This window comes from Lepisma saccharinum, chromosome 20, assembly GCF_977018435.1.
Source record: "Lepisma saccharinum chromosome 20, izLepSacc3.1, whole genome shotgun sequence".
NCBI lineage: Eukaryota > Metazoa > Arthropoda > Insecta > Zygentoma > Lepismatidae > Lepisma > Lepisma saccharinum.
This window is the reverse complement of record NC_139248.1, coordinates 45,179,565-45,204,107: the sequence shown is the minus strand read 5'-3', so window position 1 is coordinate 45,204,107 and position 24,543 is coordinate 45,179,565. Positions and strand designations below refer to the sequence as shown.

The following is a 24,543-nucleotide window of genomic DNA, read 5'->3' as shown; positions in this document are numbered from 1 at the left end:
ACTGTCTTCAAATAGATGTGGCAACAAATAAATTTTGCAACGACGTGTTGAATACCATACGTGAATATCCTCCAAAGTTCCGTTTCTGGACTTTCTCTCCTTTTCCTTTGTAACGAGCAACCCCTTGCTGTGCGCGTCACGCGTCAATGCACCAAACCTGAAGTCTTCCCTGGGAATGACATTACAAGTCGAAGCAATGTTTTATTTCTGGTACACGATTATATTCCTCTGATAAACGCTGTGATTAAAATTTCTAACTAGCTTTGAAAGCTTTTTCTTGAACAAACTGTACAAAAGTTAATTGTCCTCGTCCGTGGCCGTGCGGTCTAAGGCGCTGTGCTTTGGCCTCCGACGGCATGGGTTCGAGTCCGCCTGGGTTCAGTCTCTGGGTTCTCGGCCTGTGCATAGGACCGGTGGCAACCCACCATCGTGAGGAAATTGGCGAGCTACGAGTGAGTAGTGTAACCCGGTCACGGATATCTCCTATAACGGCTGGAGGTTCGACGTGCTGACCCCACGTCACCCCATTACTGGTTGAAGATCTCCACACCTCTAGGTAGGATTGTGGGATGGAGCCTGGCAGCCGGGAGATAGGTCAAGGCCCTTCGAGGGCTGTAGAGCCATGGGTATTATTATTATAGAAGTTAATAACAAAATTTAATGACTATAAGCATCTCAGTCAAGTTACTGTTGCGCTGGAAATTCATTTATCAAGTGGATCGAGAAGAAAATTCTCTCCAAGGAGGATATAATAATAGTAATGATAATACATTTGGAATAAAATTGGTTTATTTCAATTAGTTTATAACAATAATAATCATAAGCATGATAATTATTACTGTTATTAATATTACTGTTTAAATTTTATTGTTGGCCTGACCACCCCTATAAAGAATTCTGCTTCCTTGTAATCCACGCGCACGTCACCTACTAAATCAAGAGATTATTATTATTATTGGTTTGGATATATACGTGGATCTTTTCATAAGCCAACTAATTGACCGTCAAGCATTCGGTAGCAAAATCCTTGAGTCTACTATTCAACGTGCTCGGTCACGGCTAACTTATTACATTTATTTCAGACAGTTTGCATTATACTGGCACGTAAGATTTCTCAAAATATGGTCAACTGAAGTTAATCAATGCCATTGAACATAGGATTACTTTTACAAAAATTAATAAAAGTGCAACATGAATTTAGGTTACAAACTGAGACGAGAGTCGTGAATGAAGGAACCTTTCGTTCTTCGCCAGACGTCGCTGTAAGCAGACTCGTTCTCGTTGCTCTTTCTTTCCCGAAGGAAAAGCCTCGGTCTCGTTTAGATTATCTCTCAATAATAAATATATAAGAAATGTTCAAAGACATTTAGTAATATAACTTAAAAACGAAAGTTTTAGAAAATTAAACATCTTTAAATAAAAAGTAAATCAAGTTGCATATTATAGAAATTTTGATTATAACGAATTCAAAAAATAATTTACACTACGATTTACCAAATCCTTGAACAATACAAGGCTTTCGGACAGTATAAGTCTCGATTATACAGACGGCTGTCACTCTCGGTCTTGTCTTCATTTTAAATTGTGCTCGGTTTCAGCCAAAGTGGCACAAAAGCGAAGTAAAATAAAGCAAATCAATCAATCAAAATAATCATAATACGTAATAATAAATTTTATACCAACGGCCGATCTTCCTTTAAAAAAATCTGGTTTTCTATTGTTCTAGTCAACAGTCGAAGGCAATCGATATATGTAATACCTCGAATGACGTGTCTGCCTGCCAGTGAGAAGGAAAAGAAAACAGCATTATTCCTGCTTACCACTATCTAAGATACAGTTTTATTAGTAGTGCAAGACCCTGCATTCAACGACTAGTTAAAAAAAATGAAGTTACTTATTGTATTTTGGATGATACGTCCTTCATATCTTCACATTCACGCTTGTTTATTAACTATCTGGATTATTTTTAAAAAATGTTATTTTTCGCAAGTTCTCGTGTCCATTGGCAATATGTACAAATACAGGAAAATAATTTATCTTATGGAAATGGCTATTTCAACAGTCACTCACCCAGGCTCGAACCTGGACACCAAGTGACGAGAGCGTTGCACCACAGCTCTGCACCCTGTCCGTGGGGGTCCCCTTATTGAGAAGAACTTATTGCTTACAAATCCCGCAGGAAGAGTACATTATCTTTGGTAACGACCACCATATAAGTTATATTTTCTGGAGTTCTTTGTTCCAATCAGTATATTAGGACACTACAGTAAATGCAAAGACAATATTTTCAACAATAAGACATTAAATACTCATTTATTATTATAAAATTTTAATTACAGATTATTGTAACGAACTGATGATAACCAGCATTACACAATAAACGCAGTTTGAAGTTTTCTTTATATAAAAGCGTCAAAAAACATTCTCATGTTCACATTAGTTTTTTAGGGGGTAAAAATCTAAATTTTTGGTCAACTAATCATGTGTATTAGAAAGTATCAATGTCAACTATTAACTAATAAGTTCTGGGGAAATTTGAAGTTGTTTGTTGCGGAACCTGAATCAACTGCCCTTATCCTCCCACCCCCCTACTATAGGGCTGTTCCTGGATGAGAATTACAATATTATATTCTACATTAATATTATTATGAAGTACTTATCTCTGTGAAGGAAAGCCGGTCTCCATGGCGGAGTGGGTAGCGCAGCGAATCCAGGTCTGGGGATGTGTTTTCTTTGCGAGTGTCCCTTCATGAATTTAATCATATCATCAATTCATCCTCATCTTCGCGATTAGCCAAAAGTGACACAAAAGCGAAATAAAATAAACTAGCTTAATCAATTTGTGGAGGAGAGAAATTCTGTCCTTTATTTTCTTAGGACTTTGGTATCCACAGAGCGCTTTCAAATTGCCACAAACCAGTGGCGGATCCAGAAAATACAGCTGGGAAGGGCGAATTTCATTCGAATGCCTCACCTCACCGAACCTCAATTCTAACATACACTACACTGCTATATATAAACAACATATTATACTGTAAACAGGAACGAAGCTGATTTTGTGTTCTAGAAGATAGAGAATTCCTTTGCAAAAATAGAGGTCGAGGACTGGAATAGGTGGTTATTATTGTATCATAATGCCTCTTGACCTCCTATTGCCACAATGTAATCTGAATGAGCAGATATGAGAAATATAGTGAATATTCACAGAACACGAAAGCCTATTCCCTCAAGGGGTCTCAGTTCGATTTCATTTTGAAGCATATTGCACAGTGATTCAATACAAATTTAAACTGTAGTGTCAGTTTCGATTAGCTTATCTTGATCATAAGGTTGATTTATTTTATAAATATTATCGAGCCTTTTAAATTTGGGGATAAAAGTCGGAACATTTGAGTCTCAAAAATATCAGGTATAATATCATATCCAAGAACTGGCAGTTGGGAATGGAGATCGTTCCCATCGCCCCCCCCCCCCCACAGTGGATCCGCCTGCCACAAAAGTTGTCTAAACCACCCCCGCCCCCAAAGATCGTTGCTTTGTTTAAAGGACATTCACTTTTAGTGTCTTTTGTTGCAAGTCACGCGTCGTATACGGCGCGCTTTTCGTGTGGACCAATCGAAGGTCGTCTGGGACAAGCAGGCCCAGAATAGCCTTGCCGTTGACATTGTGTGAGGTCGTCTGTGCCGTGGGCCAGAATAGTTTGTCTGCTGAGTGGGTATTTGAAAGTGAAGATAAGAAAGCAGGATTCGAAGGTAAGTAAGTTCAATAACGTTTTCAATATTTTTACACTGTAAGTTTTCTTTATATATGCTCAGATTGTCCTATCCTAAATGCTTAGACCAAAATGTGTTTCACATTTCGAAATAATGACAGTACACGGTGAGAGGGCACTGTTTAGCATGCAGTGTGAGCCCTTTCAATAGTTCTCGTCCGAAGATTGGCATTCGTGATGGTTTGATTTGATTTGATTGATTCGTTTTATTTTACTTCGCGGTTTGTGCCTCTTGGTTAATTTTGAGAATATGGGGATGAGTGATGAAATTGATGAATGGACATTTACAAACAACCATGCCCAAGCGGGATTCGAACCCGGGACACCTGGCGTCGCAGCTCGACGTGCTAAGACATTTAAATAACTAGCGAAATCACAAATATTACTCTTTATTACTTTGCTCCTCAGGTCGCCTAACTTGAAGATTTTAACAAATGTGAAAATTTTGGGGGTCCTTGTCCCCGCCAATTTACGCCTATGGTTACGGAGACAGAAATCATGGTTTAAGTTCGTTTCCGTCCTTCCCACTCCCATTTTTGGAGAGAAATAACTGGAAAACTATAACGATAAAAAATAAAATTTCAAGTGCACAAACGAAATTCTATCCAAGAAGTTGCTTGATTTTTTCTTCCTCCATGATGGGGAGCTTTTAGTTGTTTAGTTTAGTTATTTCAATGGTACAAACGTAATGATTTTGTCCTTCATTTTAAAGTTGGGGGCGAGGGAACTTCAAATATTAATTTAATTTACTCTCAAATCGTTACGGTACAATCGAAAAAATGCGCTGGGATAAAACTGTACGGGCTACCTGAAGCCCCCCCCCCCAAGTTCAATTTGTGAATACTCGAACTCTCTAATGTTGCAAACGAAAGTAAATGCTATACAATCCGGTACAAACGAAAGATAATCTTACTTTAAACAGAATATGTGGATGTTTGGGGGAACAACGTTACAAAGGTTGACCCTACTACAATTATCACTGCTACTAGGATTCTCTATCATCTTTATTTCTTTCTCCGTTTTCATATGTTTCAATTTTTCTCTGCTCTCTTGGTTCCTCTGTTTCCATTTCCGTTATTCTTCTTTACCTTTTGTCTCTTTCTTTCTACGCTTCCTTCTCTCTTTCCCATTTCCTTCTATTTATGTTCTCTGTCATTCGCTGTCAATGTATCTTCGGTCTCTTTCACTCTCTCTCTTTGTGTTCTTCTGTTCTTGTGTGATTCTCGCTGCGCTGTAAGCAATCCCAATTTTTAACTGTTGGCTATTTGTGTTAGGAGGAGATGGGCCAAAAATATTTCGTTGTGGGCTAGAGCCCCCTTTGGTGTCGACTATTCTGACTGCGACTGGCACCTTCGTTTGGTGTGTGATGTTCCTAAAGTTGTAAAGTAACTTGTTGCGCATAATTCATAATCTTTCGTTATTGCCTGTCGGAACGTACCCCAGAGGGATTTGTAATTGATTTTTAAGTAAAGAGGCCAAAATAATGCAGTGGGATACTGTGGGACGTAAAGTTAATTTGCATGGGAAATATTATTTACAAAACAGGCTTCTGTAAGAGTTTATAAGATTTGTAAGCTGCTGCTTAAACTCACTTCATTCATTCGTTGTAGTCGATTGCATCTAATTCACAATTTTTTAAAGGAAAAAAGACACATTGTAAACAAGGGCGTGAAAGTTAAATATACCTTGACATTAATTTTCTGGAGCAATGGTCGCCTTCCCACATTCAGACGCTGATATTCGTGAGGTTTTCTGTAGTGTGCGTCCATAGTATCTTCTAATTTTCGGTCCTTGGGGGATTCTAAACATTAACAATTTAAGTTAAGAAAACTTACAATTTCAAGCAGCAGCTAGAATTTCTTTTAGAGTGTTGTCTTAGATTTCTTTTACACATAAATATGGTTGTGTAACATAAAATTTTAAGTATTATTTTAATTTTCAACTCCTTTTCAGGAATGTGCCATGCATGGAGAGGAGTGAATACGGATAATACCCACAAACACTCTCGCCTTAGTTCCAATCTACACTGAACATTTCGCCACTCATCACCGATAGCAGTTTTTCAAGGATCCTCCATGGGTTGGGTTTACACAGATATGCAATGTAAGTAGAGTAGTTCAAATCTAATTTTGTTCTCTTTTCAAGGGAATTTATTATTCATTATTTTCATAAGTTTTAAGCTGTAGGAACTTGAAATGAAGAGGTCTCTTAGGAAGTAAGCTTATATGTTGAGGTGGGAGGACCAGTGGCGACCACTATATGTACCCAGGTGTTGCGCACGCTAGAGGTGGTCAGCTAGTATTGAACATTTAGTCATCATAGTAAGTGTGAAAAGAAAATTAAAGTGTCAAAAGTACATGCATACATAAATACATGTATCAAGGAGTCCGAGGTTCCATACTCGGTAGTGGTTCAGATTTCACTTTGAACTTTAGGTGCAGCCCCGATTAGCCTTTCTGTGCATAAAGTGGACTTAAAAACAAATTCAAACAACAAATCTGGAAATAGGAAAGGGTGGGTGGGTGTCTCATAGCTTCGGTTATTTCTGTTTCAAAGGGAGTGTTCGCCACTGGGAAGGACAGTACTAATAGTTATACACAGTGTAGGCTGGAGTGTAAAACTTTGTTGTGACTGTCTTAAGAAGTATTTGGAAATTGATATGGCATACTAATTACACAATGTGTACAGCGAGATGTTAAAATATTACCAGGCAAGTTGTTCATAATTTTCAATATTTTTTGACGTCCCACGTGTATTTAATGAATTGAACTGCATTGAACTTCTCCGGGAAATATTTATGCATCTCACTCTTTACATACCTTTCCTAATATCTTTGTTAAACAATTAATTTCATGGAGGATTAGTGAAAAAAAATGGTTGACTAGACCACACAGCAAATATACTTCTGTGTCAGCATCTTTAAGTTCTGAGAATCGATTGCTGCTTGTGTACAATTTAGTGTTCTTGTGGATGTGGGATGAAGTAAGTGATTCATACATTTTATTTGTTTTCTCTTTTCAACTTGCAAAGTGAGGGTCTGTGATGCTACATTTATTGGCTATCAGTTACCCTGTAAAAGCCTACATACAAATTTTGTCTTTGGAAATTAAATTCATTTTGAGATGTTATGTAGAAGAAAACACACAGATAAAGAAATTAATTCTTATTTGAAAAGTATCTAAACTTTCATCATTCTGGGTTTCTTTCATTCAATCTTCAACTGTATGTATAGACATTCCTTAGGAGAATTTAAATTGCTGGGGGGATCCAAATGATACTAACTTTGCATGATAATTAACTTTTATATGTTAAATCCACTTGAACGCTTCAAATAGTCTTCCATCTATTAAGAAATATAGTTGTACAATAAACTGTTGTATTGAAGAAGTTAAATTTTTGCTACTTTCAAGATTAATCTAATTTAAATTTATTCCTTATTTCAGACATTGAATGCTGTTTAACTAAAATAACCACATCTGATGTTTGAAGATGATCCTGATTTTGTAAATGGAAATGTAAGTAAATAAATCAATTAACCTGTATGTAATCTGAAAATGTCAGAATCACATAAATAGAACCAGGAACGTAAAATATAATGCTGCGTGTGCGAACCATACATACACACCTTTCATTTTGTAATTAAGAATCTTTGGATATGCATTTCCAAAATGCACCTTAGCATAAATATACAAATTATAATCTTTATGTATTTCTTTCGTAGCCTACTAAACTTTCAATAGAACTTTATTTCTGCTACTTGAAAACAGAATCATATCCATGCTTTTATTTTTGGAGAGTTGAACTTTCATGTAGCTATGTCTTGTTTCTATAGAAAATATTTAAAATTGTCAAGGGCATGTGTCTCTTGTCTGCTGGATGAAGGGATGGAATGAGGCATCCACTCACTTCTCCTTCTGGCACTGTGCCTGTTACATGCTAGTATAATGTACAGAATAAATAAAATCTTTTTGCCTTTTCGCTACATGATGTTTACACATACACTTTGACAGGACAGAACTACAGGGTGCGAAATCATTGAAAACTGGTGGGGGAAGAAAGTTCTTAATTTACATTCCCCCTCCGCCACATGTGTGTATTATTAAAAGTAAATTAATTTGTTACTTTTATACATATCAGATATTGTAAAGCAGCCAACTAATTCCTTTAGTAACTTGGTTAAAGATGTTATAAATTATGAAATAGTTGAAGTGCTTTTATTATGTGTAAGTTTTTGTTTTGTTTGTGCTTTATGTTAATATAAATCAATTAGATTTCATAGTTATAATTTTCTTGCATTCTTGTTTTACTTTAATTGTGCGTATTGGTGTAGATTTGTTAATGATTTCTTGAGAGAGAAAGCATTCAATACTCACAACTACACTAATTTGTGTGTGTTTTCGATATTATTCTTAGTACAGTATATTTGAAATTAAAAGTAATTGCTTATCTTTCGTTTGTTATAACAAAAAATCTTCCCCCCGGAAATTTTTGGTGGGGGGATTTTTAAGGCCAAGATTGTTGGTAGTGGGAAATCCCCCTGTCCCCCCAGGATTTCGCACCCTGCAGAACTAACAGAAACAAAAGCAAGCTAAAGCTAAACACTCAAAAATTAGTAAAAAAATATTTTTCACACCAACATTGAATGGTACTGTTTGAGCTCTTAGGCGACACCAGAAAGGTGTTTGTGTGTGTGTATTGGGGGGCAATCCATTGACTTAACTTAATAGTAGAACAAATATTAACAATAAGAATCATGGTTATGATAATAATTTTACAGTAATAACTATTATAACAAAAAAATAAAATTATATTATTATTATTACTATTATTAAATCCTTTGGGAGAACTACTAGATGAATGAATATCAAGTACAACTTTTCCTTATTACTATATTTTTTTTTTTTACATTTTACACAGTTAGTGTACTGAAATGCACAGTTATTCTGTTTTATCTTTAAGTTTTAACTTTTCAATAAAAGCTTTCTAAACATTATTTATGTTATAACAACTTCTGCTTTTTGTGACTTGAAATGGCCGATGGCAATTCCAGGGGGGTGGGGGGGGGGGGTCAACGGATATGTTCCACCTCCATCTCCCGACACCGATGTTTCAGCACAAAATATTATCCTAAAGTAATTTCTTACTTTTGAAGATAGTGTGCCATTTCCAGTTATATGCTGTGGCGTGCCCAGTAGTCAGCCCTCATTTCGCTATTTTTTCCTGCCTGTTTATAGCCCCATCATCACCCTCCTTGTATAGGCCCTTGCTTATGAAATAAAAGCATGCATGTTTATATTACCTTTGCATAATAGGGTGACATACTCTTAGTCCCTCCACCTGTTCATTCAATCAGTGGCGCACGCAAGGGGGGTTACTGGGTTTAACCCCCCCCCCGAGCTTTAAATATTATGGGAAATGCTGTGTAAAATAAATTGCCAATTTAGTGCTACTGCATTCAATGTAGAAACTGATCAGCTTGAGGGCCTCCCCGATGGTGCAGTGGTAGGTCGTTGCCTTGTAATCAAGGGGTCCTGGGTTCGATACCCTGTGGAGGCACATAGTGGTTCGGATCCCACTTTGAACCGCAGGTCCAGTCTCGATTAGCCATGTTGTGCATAAAGTGGACTTAAAACACCAAGTCAATCTATCAATTGAGCAGCTTGACTGATTGATTTTGTTTATTTTTCTTCGCATTTCTGCCACTTTTGGGCTAATTGCGAACATGATTATGAGTGATGATATGATGGAATGGATGAATGGACACTCACAAAGAACACCTGTGCTCAGGCTGGGATTCGAACTCGACACCCCAGGCGTTTTAGCATGCTTTCGTAACCATTCATCCATGAAGGCTGGCTACTCAAGCTTGAATCACTTTGTATGCACACATCACTAGTATACTTTTCAGGGAAGTATTAGGACTCATAAATGTTATAAGTACATTCTAAACTATCACACTCTGACCTAAATGCATTCTTGGTTATATTCTTATTTACTCTTACATTTTTTCTCCTTTCAGATCATGGACGTCTTTCCATACAGACATTTTAAAGGAATACAGCATGCAAATTTTTAGCAATGAAGTAAAATTCCTCTTTTTTGGATAAAATTGTGAGAACTATGTTGAATTATTGCAAGATGAAATGTACGAATATTGTAAATAAAGTTGAATTTTTTGCTAACTGGTAACTTTATTTCTTCAACCTAATCTTTGGGGCGAAAAAAATTAAGCTCTGTATTTGAAATAGAGTGGTTAAAAATTATGTATATGAACATTTATAACTTCTACTAAATTTGCTCTGCCTTCTTAAGAATGTACATTTTCGTTTCTAATTAATTTATTAAAGTACTGAAATAGGTTCTAAAAGCACCAAAAATCACTCACATTGTAATGATTGTGGCATTGAACTGAGTGTGCAGAACCAACAGCAAAGGAAAGGTAAGGTTGAATTATTGCTTAATGTGTATGCATTTAGTGGCAAGGTAGTATTTTTCAGAGATTATCCCCTTACCATGTATGTATATACTTGCATCCAACGTATACATAAAATTTATCTACGGATATACAAGTATACAGTATTTTGTTGTGTTAAGTATGTCATTTATTTATCCTAGCAATGTATGTGAGCATGAGTGTTGCTTTCCAAACAGTACAGAAAAAAGTTGTTATTTTATAATTAACAGGTGTGACTTCTGAAGATCAATACCCTTCATGTTATATTGTACACTCAAGGACACTTCTGGGTTGTAACAGCACCATTGACTTTCAATTAAATCATTACAACCCAGCAGTGTATGTGACTGTACATATATCCAGTCCCAATTGGCTTCTAAGCATCAAGTGGAAGTCTCAAAAAAGACTTATTGGAAAATATGTATGTACATTAAAAGTTGCGGCTTTTTTGTATGATTTAGAAATCGATACATAATATTCCTTGCAAGCTTCATGTAAGTTAGGGATGGCTTGTTCTTCTACATGAATACCTTGGTGAGCGTGTTGCATTTAGTTTCCTCTAAGATTTTTAAGCTTTGTCAAATTTTAATGCTGAATTGAATGGTATTATTTTTATAAAGAAGACAATTAATCACATTAAAATCTGAACACATTAAATGAAGAAACACTGTTTTCACTGTGATGTCGTATATTACACAATGCAAGAGTTAACATTGCATTTCTCTACTTTGATACATTTGCCATCTGGGAAGAAATTATAATGAAGTTATGATTGCTCTATCTTATTCTGAATTCATATTCGATAAGATAGAAAAGATCTGACTGATTCTTCAAGGTTAAAGGTAAGCATTATTATACTAAATGAAGATCATTTACCTCTTCCTCACGAACCCCTCAAACTCACCCTATGGGAGGAAAAACACACTCTATACTAGGGTGAGAATAACTCACCGTATGGGAGGAAAAACACACTCTATACTAGGGTGAGAAAACTCACCCTTATGGGAGGAAAAACACACTCTATACTAGGGTGAGAAAACTCACCCTTATGGGAGGAAAAACACACTGTATACTAGGGTGAGAAAACTCACCCTTATGGGAGGAAAAACACACTCTATACTAGGGTGAGAAAACTCACCCTTATGGGAGGAAAAACACACTCTATACTAGGGTGAGAAAACTCACCCTTATGGGAGGAAAAACACACTCTATACTAGGGTGAGAAAACTCACCCTTACGGGAGGAAAAACACACTCTATACTAGGGTGAGAAAACTCACCCTTATGGGAGGAAAAACACACTCTATACTAGGGTGAGAAAACTCACCCTTATGGAAGGAAAAACACACTCTATACTAGGGTGAGAAAACTCACCCTTATGGGAGGAAAAACACACTCTATACTAGGGTGAGAAAACTCACCCTATGGGAGGAAAAACACACTCTATACTAGGGTGAGAAAAACTCACCCCAATATGGGGTGTGGAAACTCACCTTTTGGGGACGTCTATTTGTGACAAGCCAAACTCACCCCAAAAGGTGAGTTTCCACACCTTTATTTTTTTCAGTGTAGACTGGCGACTGATATGGAGTAGTTAGCAGTGACAAGTTCATAAGTTTTGATGTCTATTTTAGATGTTTTTGATGCCTATATATCTACTTTCTACCAATTTGCCAAAGAAATCTTCGTGCCTCTACTTGTCACACATCACTTAACCTTCATATATCAACTTGATCTTTGATGGAATTTCATTCATTTTACTATGCTTATTGTCTATTACATACCCCATATTTGTAACCTCAGATCAGCCTTGTTGAAGTACAAGAAGTAAGAAATTGAGTTGAGAACTCCGTGATTTTCTTATGTATTCCAACTCATGTTCTTTCTTCACACTGCGCTAATAAACCATCAGTCATAACTTTCGATAAGTTTTACATTTATATTATAAGTGACAATTTGTTTTAGGAGATAGAAAGTATATCGAAGAGACATGTTTTGAGGAAAATTTATTTAACATATTAACATACATACAAGCGTTCGAGAACGGCAAAGGAACGCTGAAGCAGTAAAACTTTAAATTATAGATTGACCATATATTCAGAGAACTAACTACATTCATCCAGAAACAAGAAATAAATAAATAAAACCGTAATGTGGTTTATGATACATTAAAGAGTATTAAAAAGTTTCAATCAAACATTTCTATCATACTTGTCCTTCTTGTTCTTCTTTCTGGAAGGATGGTGTCTCATTTATTCATTTAGTGCAATAACAGCTGTCTCGTGTGTATTCAATTATCCAGTCCATGAAGAAATCAATTCTGGTGAACAATGCGGGGCTTGAATTTTGATTGCACACATTAACATCCGACAAAACACCTTCAACGAAAAGAATGTCATCTGATATCAACACACACATTTCATAACTATTGAAAATAATTTTCCTGGTCCAATTTGTCAATGTATGAGAAGAACAAACACAAATTGATTTAAAATTATTTTTAGTAAATTTTTGATCAGAAACATTTTTCCAACTACAATAGGCTATATTGTTCTCAGAAGATGAACTTCTTCAGAATATATTATGGTGAAAACACGTAATGCTTTTTCTATCATACGTTATGAGTGCGGCGATTGTGTTCCAAAACCGGGGGGGGAGGCAAAGTGCAAAAGACAGTATATTTTCCTTTGTAGATAAGGTTTAGTATAGTGCGGGGGCAAAAGTGGCGAAAATGTGGGGGAGCAACTGCCCCCTCGCCCCCCCTAATCGCCGCCACTGGATGCACAAACTAAATAAAAGATTCAATCTACAATGTACGAAATGTGTTAAAAAGTATTTCGTTGAAAAATATAATTATGTTTCATTATTTTAATTTATTTCACTATCTTTCACTGTCCTGTAAATATATGACATTTTATTGAATTTCTAAATAGGGTATATAGAATTTGTGTTTCTCATAATTTAAAGAATTGTTATGTAAACACAATTTGGCAAGACTCTCAATATCAAAGTATACGGCTCACAAAATTGCCATGAAGTTATGCTTAGAAGTATTTATGTGCTATTACACGAATGAATCCATTTTAATTATAACAAGAACTCCTCTACAGGGTGTCTAAAATTCGGCATGCAATACCCTGCAAAATGTTTTATGTATGAAATAAACGCATTGATTAATTTTACTGAGATTGCACAGGTCAACAAAGAAAAAAGTTGTTGAGACCTTTTTTGCAACCAATAACTCATTTTGCATCTTCAAGATGCACGGATTACAGAAAGACTGCCATTTTGTTGGATCACATCAGGTTTCTTAAAATTACAAGTAATAGGTACATGTTTGAACTTGCAATGCTGTAATACACATGAACCGTACAAGCAACGTAATGTAATATACAGTAATAAAATACACGTTGCATTATACAGTATTGTGTCTTTAGTACAGGTATAGATTAACGTATGGAATTCATAAACACTTGTCACATTGCCTATTTTATCATATAAAGTCCAAAGGAAAAGAAGCAAGAAAGCCACTAATGGTCACGTATATGATCTGTCAATAGAACCGTTGTCACTTGGATGAAAAACTTCTTGTACATGTTCTCTTGTGTACTGTAACAGGATCATCACGTTTCGGAAACGAACAGTAGTCAGCCATCATTGATGTATTCCAACAACCCCGGTACCGCCTTTCCATTTTCCATTTTCGTAGTACTTTACTTTTTCTAGTAGTTGCTCAAAATTGTCATAGATGGATAGAATGAGCGACTGTGACTGATGCTAGAATGTTACCATTATGTAACAACACACCTTCTAACCTTGTCTTGCTTGAATCAATGAAGAGCCTCCATTCATCTCTGTTATACTCTTCTCCTACATTATTTATGAGGTTTGGAATGTCTATGCAATATACAAAGAGCTTAAAATACTGTTCTAGTTCTTTTTCGCGATGTTTACATACTGTTACATATGATCCTGGAACTAGCAGGTTTTTCTTTCAGCCCTGAATCCAGACGTTCCGCAGCATCCTTTGGGAGGATTAAATCTCTGACCAAATCATTGAGTTTATTTTGTCTCAAAGGTGCTTTGTGTGTCTGCCCAGATGTGTTTGCAATCTTCAAATCACTCGACTGGCATAGAACTTGATTCAGATTGCAGTATCTCAAGGTATTTCGGAGGGTTCGGTACAGGAACATCAGAGCCATGTGGTATACATAGGCCTTCAGGCAGAATCCAAATCCTGATAATATATTCCCTTTTTGTTTCTTGTATTGAAGCCTTTTATTTGCACATAAATAGTAGTGAGTGATTGTTGACTTTCACATCAGTATTTGTATTTGCCATTTCATTGGGAAATTTCGTATTTTTTAATCTTATTATTAAATAGACATATGTAAATTATTAAAAATTGGTATGTGATAGGACAAAACTGGGGTCATTTTTTGATTCAGGTACACAATTTACTTATAAAACAAGTGTTACAATAAAAAAGGAAAATCCGTGTTGACCTGTGTTATCATTAACTGTACCAAAGCGATCTACATCTATTAAAGCAAATGTAACAATAATTAAGGAAAATGATTGATTCTGCTACTCAGAAGTAGGATTATAAATATGACGTTCATTTGTCACATTCAGTAAAACACTATTAGCTAAAAATAACAATTATTAACAATTATTAAAACTAACATTGAAGTTTTAAATGTTAAGTAAAGGCGAAAAACAAAATTAATGGGTAATAATATACTCCACGATATATAATCATCCTCAAAGTACTACCAAAATATTGACATGAAAATTTCTTAGACGTTGACTCAAGTCATATTATCATTATTTGAAACAAATGTATAAAGTAAAGCCCTGGACGAGAATGCAACTATATTTAAGTGTAAATTGCCAATGAGAGAACGATAAATTTGTAGCTATCAGCGGTTGGTTATACACTTTAAACATTTGATGAATTTAAGACAGCTCAGTACATTAATATGAATCTTTTTTTATTGTGTACGAGCTCTGCTCAAGAAGAAACCGAATAAAATTTACATCTTTAAAAGTGTTCCCATATTCATTCCCTTTTTCCAGCGTTGATGAAGCAAGTTTTTTTTGCCTATAATTTCTCACTACCTCCCTCAAACGTCGCACTACCGTTGAATAAAACTAGTTTTATCGAACGTTTTTTAACTTCATGCGAAGAACTGGACTCTTCAACTGTGTGTGAGAAAGCTTTTAGTTCATTCTTACTTTTTAATGTGCTTTGTTTGTCTGGAGCAGGTTCCTTTACAACCTTGCACTTTTAATTTTTCCAAAGGGTTTTTTACACCCTCTGTTTTAAAGTGTTAAGTAAGAATTTTAGATAAGGGGATATTTCCCCTTATACACTGAAGGGTGCAAAGTGGCCTAAAGTGCCGTCGCACCCAAAACAATTTTAATTCAGTCAATCAATCAATCTTAAAAATATATAATTTGAAAATATTTGTCTGATATTTTGTCTGGCTAACGATTTTCTCACCCACCGTGAGACTGTTTTCATTTTGACACCGTAACCGTACAATCATGTCTCAGCATATGTTATGATATTTAGAAGTTGTTATCTTTGTCAACAGATAGAAAAACCCTTCGAGAATTCCAATGGGGTTTCCTTTAAGCTGGTCTCCCAATACCGGTGTCGCAAATTTCACAGCTTCTAGGCACATGTTTAATTTTTGGGCCAAATTGTATCACATGCATTTTTTTTTCTATCAACCAACAGTTAATCGCACCATAGTACTTACATCTTCATTAATCTTCTGTCCGATTCGAAACGCAAATACGAGTCTAGACACTGTACGATATGCTTGTTTTAACATAGAGATTTCTGTAAAGTTTTCTATCTATTTTGAAACAAAATTTCAAACATGTACGTACCTTGTTATTCTAGGACTCATTTTTATATATTAAAGGGAGAATTCACACTCAAGCGACACGTGACTCATGTCGCTTGGGAACGAGCCAATCAGCTGCAACGTTTCACACCGTAGCGGCATGATAGGTCACACAAGGCTGCGTTCGATTGGTAAAATCCTCAAGTGACACGTGTCGTCTGTCCCTTGTCGCTTCGGTCTGAATTCTCCGTAAGAATTCGCCAAGAACTATGAAACTAGCTGTTTCAAAAGTTCCAAAGGTCGCCAAAGGTCCAAGGTTTGAATCCCGGCCTGGGCATGGGTGTTATTTGTGAGTGTCCTTTAATCATTTTCATGATATCATCACCCATTCTCATTGTCGCGATTAGCCAAAAGTGGCAGAAAAGCACCGCTAAATTACAGAAATTAAATCAAACCTCTCACTCACCCTAATTATCATTTGAATGCTCAACTTACCTATTAATTCGTATATCCCTCGAAGTGTTTTAAATTGCACAGGTCCCCCAGCGTCTGTCTATAAAGGGAAAGCAATTGCATTATGAATCATATTTTTAATATAAGAGGCAATAATTAAAACTAATATTTCAACATAAATAAATGAGAAATAAAGTTTGCATTTCTCGTGTCGTCTCGTATTAGAAAGAAGACAGGTAATGAAGTGAAACCATGACTATGAACATGTGCTGAATTAATAGAAGAACCAGTAAAGTTTGAAAATAAAATAATCCTATGAAATAAATTGTCTTAATTCTCATAATTTAAAGTATTAATTTCCTCTTATGTTGCGTTATGTCAATTTGTCAAAGGTAGGAACAATAAGTTTAAATATATTTCAAGTTAATTGCAATTCAATTTCAATTTTTCTTTATTAAAGGCCTAGGTTCAGCCTGCGGCTGTTCTACCACCTAACCCCGATGGATACATATACGTACGTACATACTAAATACATTCTACATACTAAATGTTTCTACAATAACAAACAATGAAGAAAGAAATAAACATAAAGAAGACACAAAAAGAACAAATACAAAATTGAGAACAAATGCTCGTCTACACACTCAGAAAAGAAATAAAAGGATCGAAAACAAATACACAAAGGATACACAAATTAATTTGAAATAATTGTGCTTGGTCTGATATAGTTGAGACTAATACAAATTAATATTATGTAAAAATATATAAATGTTCTCAACTACGAGAAAGGACAATATATCGACAAGAGTTGCAAGATGTATGGGGGAAAGTAAACAAGCAAAATGAAAATGAAATGAAAATGAAAATACTTGTTTTTAGGAAGTTGGTTCAGAAATGAGAGCTATTATTCGTGAGTGCTGGAACACAGATATTGTTAATTTAACAATAGATTTTTTAGTTTGTCTTTGAAGTTGTTGCGATTGGTGAGGGACGTCATGGAAGGAGGAAGTTCATTCCACGCTCTTGCAGCTTTGATTTGATTTGTTGTTTTAAGTCCACTTTATGCACAGTAAGGCTAATCGGGACTGAACCTACAGTTTATAGTGGGATCCGAACCACTTGTGCCTCCACCACGCTCTTGTGGCTGAATGATTCGAAAAGCACTGATAGGGAAGGGAGTAAAGTGTCAGAATGCCATTATTAATCACTACGGGCCTTAATTTTTCGTAAACGCGATCACGCCGAAAAATGTTAACTGCTGCAAAAAAGTGTTTCTGTACATGCAGAGACATGTTCTGAACATTTTTCCCCCACAATTCGAAATTACAAGATAACGTGATTTTGGCATAAAATGAGAATAATGACCTTTACGTGAATGTAAACACACTTTATTCTGCTTAGAAATCGAAAACTACAGCGAAAATTCAACTCTCTTTTGATTTAGGCTTAAAAAGTAAACCTATCATATTTACGCATGTACGAGGTTGGGTTGGAGCATAAGTCATGGCAACTATTTTTTTGTAAGAATGAGGGACGGACACGAAAATTTGAAATATGCAAATGGGAGGGGGCAGATCATGTGTATCAGGTGTAGGGTAGGGAAGCGAGCAAAACTTCCTCATAGCATTGTGCCACTTGTGTTTCAAGTCATAAAGCATAGAAGGTTTACAGAGACAAACGAGTCGCATAACTACCGTAGGACACTATTACCCACAGTTTCCATCAGCTCCCTGTGCCATTCTCTGTCATTTCTGCCCCGAAGAACGGCTATTTTGATGCACGAAGGATGTTCACACATTTGCATGGCGCTTGACTCAACAATGAATTATGCCCTCTGTTCGATAACCGTTCGTCATACTGCCTACTAGTGGCGTGTTCACATACTACGGGTGGCATGTTCTTCGGGTCATACGATCATGCTGTGGTACCACCGTTTTACTTTGAGAAAGAAATATAGTTGCCATTCCAATCTCGCATATAAAGCACACATTTTCTAAAATGTTATCCAAAAGAAAACTATGGTGCGTGTTATATATGGAATGATCCCGACAGCTACATGAAATAACGTGTAAACGGATGTTTCTCACAATTTTTTACACTCTTTCAGATCGTTTTACATCCCCGCCGTAACGTCGGTATTTGTCGCGCGAGAAACGTCTTGCGCGACCGAAGTGGCGCGATCTTCGTGGCGATCCAGTATGCACTAAAATTACATAGGAGCCATAACATCGGCATATATCGCGTGAGAAATAACAGGAAAATAACTTCCTCAAAATCGTTTCCAGTATAGGAAACTGTCAGGAACAATTTAAAATACTGCTTTAAAAGCACAGTGAAGATATAATGTTAGGAACATTTGGCAGAAAAGCGTGCTAATATAAAAGAGGGAATTTTGTGGAAAACAACAGTGAAAACTCGAAGTTCATGCTAATGATAAATAAGGACTAAAAGTGGTAAACGTTGTAAGTGCCAAAAGCGAAAGTGTTGGGAAATCGCATCGTTCCGCACATCAGCCCCTAAGAACGTTCACACAGTGACCTCTTTACACGACCTTTGAACTACTTAGAGGGCTACCAGCCACTTTTCACGTTTACCACATTATAAAGCGCGGCACATTGCACAGTTTAACGTGGAAAACGGTGTTTGAATTATTTTGGCACTTAGAGCGTTTACCAATTTTAGACTTCAAATTATTTTGTCAAAGCAGAACACTTACCGAGCAAACGACAGACTGTCCTCCTAATACCCCGGCGCATCCTTTGTCCCGCGTCACGAGCCCTGGCTCGTAGTTGCTGACCAAGCACTCCCTCTCGGACAGAATAGGCAGCCCAAGCTTCCTGGGGCGGCAGGTGGACACGACGCCCCCTTCGGCGTTGGGGCCCTCGCCCCAGCCTACCAGGATGGCCACCTGGTCGGTGTAATCGGTTCCTGGAACAAATCACGCATTATCTACAGAGCAGCTACAAATACAAATATATTCACAGAGGTTTGGATTTTGATCACTACAACTAGTATAAAATTGTTATGCAATAATTTATTGTCATTAATCTGAAACACGGCACATTTTTCCTCCAGAGGGAATGGCAAATGAAAAAACTTAAAAAAAAACAAAAAAAAACGGATAACTTTGACACAGTTCCTGTTTTGTTCATTATTGCACTTAGAAATATTCAAACATAACCTGCCTATGCCCTCGTTTCTCAAACACCCCCAGCAACAACAAAAAATGTAATGTACACTGGAAACGTAGGTTGCAATCACTAGAAATGTAATATCAGTTCCTTAATTGGTTGTAAAATTATGTGTATGTTAGCATAGCGTCTACTTGTTCGTGGTAAGAAGCGCGTTAACGAAAACAGCATGATACAGTCTCTTACAATGAAATATGTTGCTTTAAAAATGACCAATTCACCTGTTAAAACTGACAGACATCTACCCTTTGCCAAGAACTAAAACCAAAAACAATATGCAATGTCTAAAATCTAACGACCTATAATGTCCATGATAAAAATGTATGGGTATGTAGGAGAATTAAGCATTCGAACCTTGATCCTTGGTTTGATATAGTTCAACGGCAAACATCTGATTTTTTTCCTATTCATAAAATTAAATTGGAACTTTCTGTTAACTTTGAGACTACAAATGGAGATTAAAATTTCTATAATGGACAAATGTGGAATGTGCCGCTAAGGAGATCAAACCTGGGAACATTTCATTATAAGGTAACAGCTTTGCAAGTACGCCATTGGGCTGTTCGAAACTTTTGCCTTGTTTCAATTTGTGCATTTGAGAACGTCATCACTATTGATTTCCGATGGAAACACACTGTAGGACAGTGGTTCGAATTCTACATTAAACTGTGGGTTTAATCCAGATTAGCCTATCTGAGCGTAAAGTGGACATAAAACAAACTTTGCCACCTTCTTCGAAAGTTGGAAAGTTTCATTACTCTTTTGACTTTTGCTTTGTTAACATCCACACGCGGTTGCTTTAAATACGTTTCTGTTGACAATGGACTCTAATGGCAAGCTCTCCGTTTGTTGTGTAGAAATTTTTAGCGACTTACAAGAGCTTCCGAAGTAATGTTTATCAGGAAAAGATACTTGCCCTCATGGTCAATGTCGGCGTTTGGGTTCCACAACTAGGGGGAGGGGGGTAGGGTGCAAAAACTGGTGGGAGGAGGACAGTTTACTTTCCCTTGGTAGATAAGTTACTGGGGCAAAAGTGGCGAAACGTGGGGAAGGGGCAACTGCCCCCTAATCACCGCCACTGTTCATGGTATATGCCACTACCAAATGTTGTTCGAAATATTTTCTTCACCACCCTGTGTGTGTTCATTCTCTCTCTCTCTCTTTCTGCTCTTTGCTGTAACAGTACCAGGATGTGTATTAGTATGTTACAGAAATGGAAATCCATCACATCAATGTACCGTTAGAGAGCAGCTTTATTGTTGCTGGATTAAGCACAAAACCAATTATGAACGACTGGCGGGGCACGGGACCAGCCAGAAGTTGTAATGCAGAGTTCAAGATGAAGAAGAGGAACAGAGATATTACAAACGGAAGCACAGATATTGGATTGGGTTCACAGTTTATTTGCAAAGCGGAGAGAATATGATAGACTTGGATTAAAGTGTCATACAGGAACGATCACCTCTACTACAAATAGTGGATTTATAACAAAACTCAAACTTCTATAAAGTTCCTCTTCACTTACCTGCTCATTTTCTCACTCAAGACAAGTGTAAGTAAACAAAATCTACACCTGCGTAGCCTATGTGGTTCGAAACGAGCGCCAACGACCGGTTTCAAATTCTCGGGAAGCAGGTCCAGCCGTTCCACTCATGTGTGAGCTGAAGAGAGATGAAGAGATCTGAACCCTCAGCGGTTACTTTCTTTTTTATTTCCTTTAAATCAATTTGCCACTGCTCATTTGTGCTGTACCGAAGCGTGCCGTGCTTACTGTTCATAATGAGTTTCTTGCCTTAGACTGCTACAGGGTGCGGAATCATTGGAGACTACTGGGTGAGGTGGGGAGAAGATCTTAACTTACACACACGGTTAGCACAGAGGCCCCCATTTCGAATCCCGGACTAGGGAAAGGTGTTCTTTGTGATTGTCCCTCCATCAATTTCATCATGTCATCACTCATCCTCATCTTTGCGATTGGCCAAAAATGGCAGAAAAACGAAGTAAAATAAACCAAATCAATCAAAAAATAATTATTGTGTGATGTACATATATTTATTATGTAACTACACATAAAAGCTAAATGGGTACCTGGGTAAACCCTGGCGGTTAAAGACGGACAAGGCGTGTTGCTGATCACATCACCTCCAAAATGAACGAGATCGAAGAATGTGTGGGGCCGTACACCCACATGCCCCATGTATGCCTCATGGCATGGTGCAAGATGCACGATGAACTTTACCTTACATAGAAAAGTGAAAAACTCAATATTGAAAAATATATACGAATATTATGTTATTAGGCTATATTATTAAATTGTATTAAATGTTATTAAGTATGTATCAAGGAACCAAACCCTTACGTACAATCCGATATTTATAAAGTAGCAAACTAATTCCTTTACCAACTGGTTAAAAGGTAAGAACAGATCTGAACGAAGGGGCAGGGAGTGCTCTGTGGAATGTTTCCAAACTTTTTTTGGCGCCTGGTAAAACGCTCGCTCAAATGCATCGAACATGATGGGAACTATGTATAAGGGTAACTTTGAGTAGAGGACACTACAGGCAAACTACGTATATGTATGTTCATTGTTTCAATCTTTCCATTATTAAACACATTATACCTCAACAGGCAAAACTTTTTGATGCCCCCAGGTAATAGTTGAAATGATTTTATTGTTTGTTTTTTTCAGTTTTTAATTTCTATTAATATAAGTCAATTAGATTCCATACTTATATTTCTTTGGCATTCTTGTTTTATTTTTATTGTGAAAATATTATTATTGATGTAGATATGTTTATGTTCTGTTAAAAGAGAGATAGTGTGTGTGTATGAGAGAGAGAGAGACAGAGAAAGCATGCATCACTCACAAGCACACACAGAGACAGCAGTTATCCTTCAGTTTCTTGCATGAGTTTTCGATATTATCCTCAGTACAGTATATCTGAAGTGAAAACCAGTTGCTTATCTTTGTTTTTGTAACAAAAACTCCACCCATCCCCTCGCAGACTGTAGTTTTCCCTACAGGAATTCTCTCCCTGGATTGCTCTGAACATGAAGGGACGTCATCAAACATGAACTTATCATTAATTTCTATTTCACAGACATTTCAAACATTTCATTTTATGTATAAATAAGTATCTTACCCACAACAGGCAGGCAAATGGGGCTGATCCTCTTCTCGAAGGTGACGGAGTTGCTGAGTCGCAAGAGGGCGATGTCGTGTGACTTGGTGAGAGGGTCGTACTCCTGGTGGAGGCGGATGAACTCCACGCTCATGTTGACCGTCGACACGTCAGGGTAGCAGCGATCGTGCTCCCCCAGGGTCACCTTCACGTCGAATGGAGTCAGGCTGGAATAGAGAGGGCATTAAACGCCTCGAGGAGTTTTGTATGGAGACTAAAAAAGTACATTTTGATTTGTGTGTACAGTCATCGCCAATAAAAATAGGACACCTAGATCCTGAAATACCCGCCTGCCTGTGTGTGTGGCCTAACTCTGTGGCAAACAAGCCAACTTCAATAGGAAGTTCGTTTATCGCCGGGGAGCTAGGCAACATAGCCTACATAACTCCATCGGCTATTTCAGGATCTAGTCGTACCAGTTTTATTGCCGGTGACTGTACATACCTACAATTTATTAGGAGTACTATTATAGAAAAAGGAAAGATAGGTTGACTTGAGCATTTAACAGTACTTAAATAATTTTTACACAGACACATATATTTACATATATTCAGTGGAATATTTTCTTGTATTAAGAATAGTTTTCATCAATTATAATGTATTTGTACCAAAGTTATGTAATAAATTAACCATTGAAATATAATATTAATTTAAACACTGATGAGTAATATTAATAAGTGGTAAGTAATTTAGTATGTGTAAACATTAATGATTATTTACAGTCTGCTTCTTTCAAATGAAGTTTAGCATAACTTGCTAATATGTAGGATCCATTTAAAATACAAGAAACACAAACAAACAATTTTACCTTCTGAAATACAATGAAAGAAATGTGTGCAGTGACAACGCAGAAAATAATAAGTAGGGAGTGGGAGTATTTCTTTAAGGAAGTCACATTTCGTAAATCCCTAAAAAGACTTCGCAAAATGCATATGTGGTCTAAAAGAATAGATACGTTTCTAGTTTTTTATGTTGCTTGGGATGAATGGACTAGTCGACTGAATGTCCTACTGACATCCCTCCAGTGACTGCGCTCCTCATAGGCGTGCGTGAATAGGCTAATTTGTTTGGGGGTGCCTTAAGGAGTTTCAATTGCCTGTCTGGACAATGTTAGCGTAATTGTTGTATTTTCGTGTTCCTGTTTCACAGAAGAAATTTTAAAATAGTATCTGAGTATTTTAGATCTCTTTAACACAGGGTTTCTATCATTGTGACAATATTTATATCAACATTAGTACAGAATAACCAACTCTAACAACTCGCGTTAAATAATTTCCCGAGAATGACCCGATGATGCTTGAAAGCAACTGAAATTTTTGTTCCAATGCGACTTGAAGAAAAGAGGAAGAACAAGTAGGCGGACATCAAAACCGTGTATCAACAGTACGAACGAAAACATACAACAACTGACACTGAGCTACATAAATTTATCAACAAACCCAAACAGACTACAGTAAAACCTCGTTAATCCGGACCCCGATAAACCTGACTTCGCTTAATCTGAACAGGCAAAAAAAAAATAAAGCAAGGTTTTAAATGTGGCTAGAAGAGCAACAAGAGAACTTCCCAAAAGAACTGATGAAATTCTGTTTCCCGCTGACTTTGTACTGTACTGTATAGTGCATTTAGGCCTA

The 24,543-nt window shown here is 36.7% G+C and overlaps 1 protein-coding gene across 1 annotated transcript in view; it reads right to left on the bottom strand.

Moving 5' to 3' along the window:
* Positions 1–12,214: 12,214 nt before the first annotated feature.
* Positions 12,215–24,543, bottom strand: part of LOC146003601 (trypsin-1-like) — a 32,190-nt gene continuing 19,861 nt past the window's right edge. The window contains exons 5-8 of the mRNA XM_083141913.1: positions 22,871–23,076; positions 19,253–19,464; positions 16,579–16,636; positions 12,215–12,603 (exon numbers count right to left, since the gene is read on the bottom strand). Coding sequence (XP_082998039.1) covers positions 12,482–12,603; positions 16,579–16,636; positions 19,253–19,464; positions 22,871–23,076 — 598 coding nt within the window. The 3' untranslated portion in view covers positions 12,215–12,481. The remainder of the gene's footprint in view (positions 12,604–16,578; positions 16,637–19,252; positions 19,465–22,870; positions 23,077–24,543) is intronic.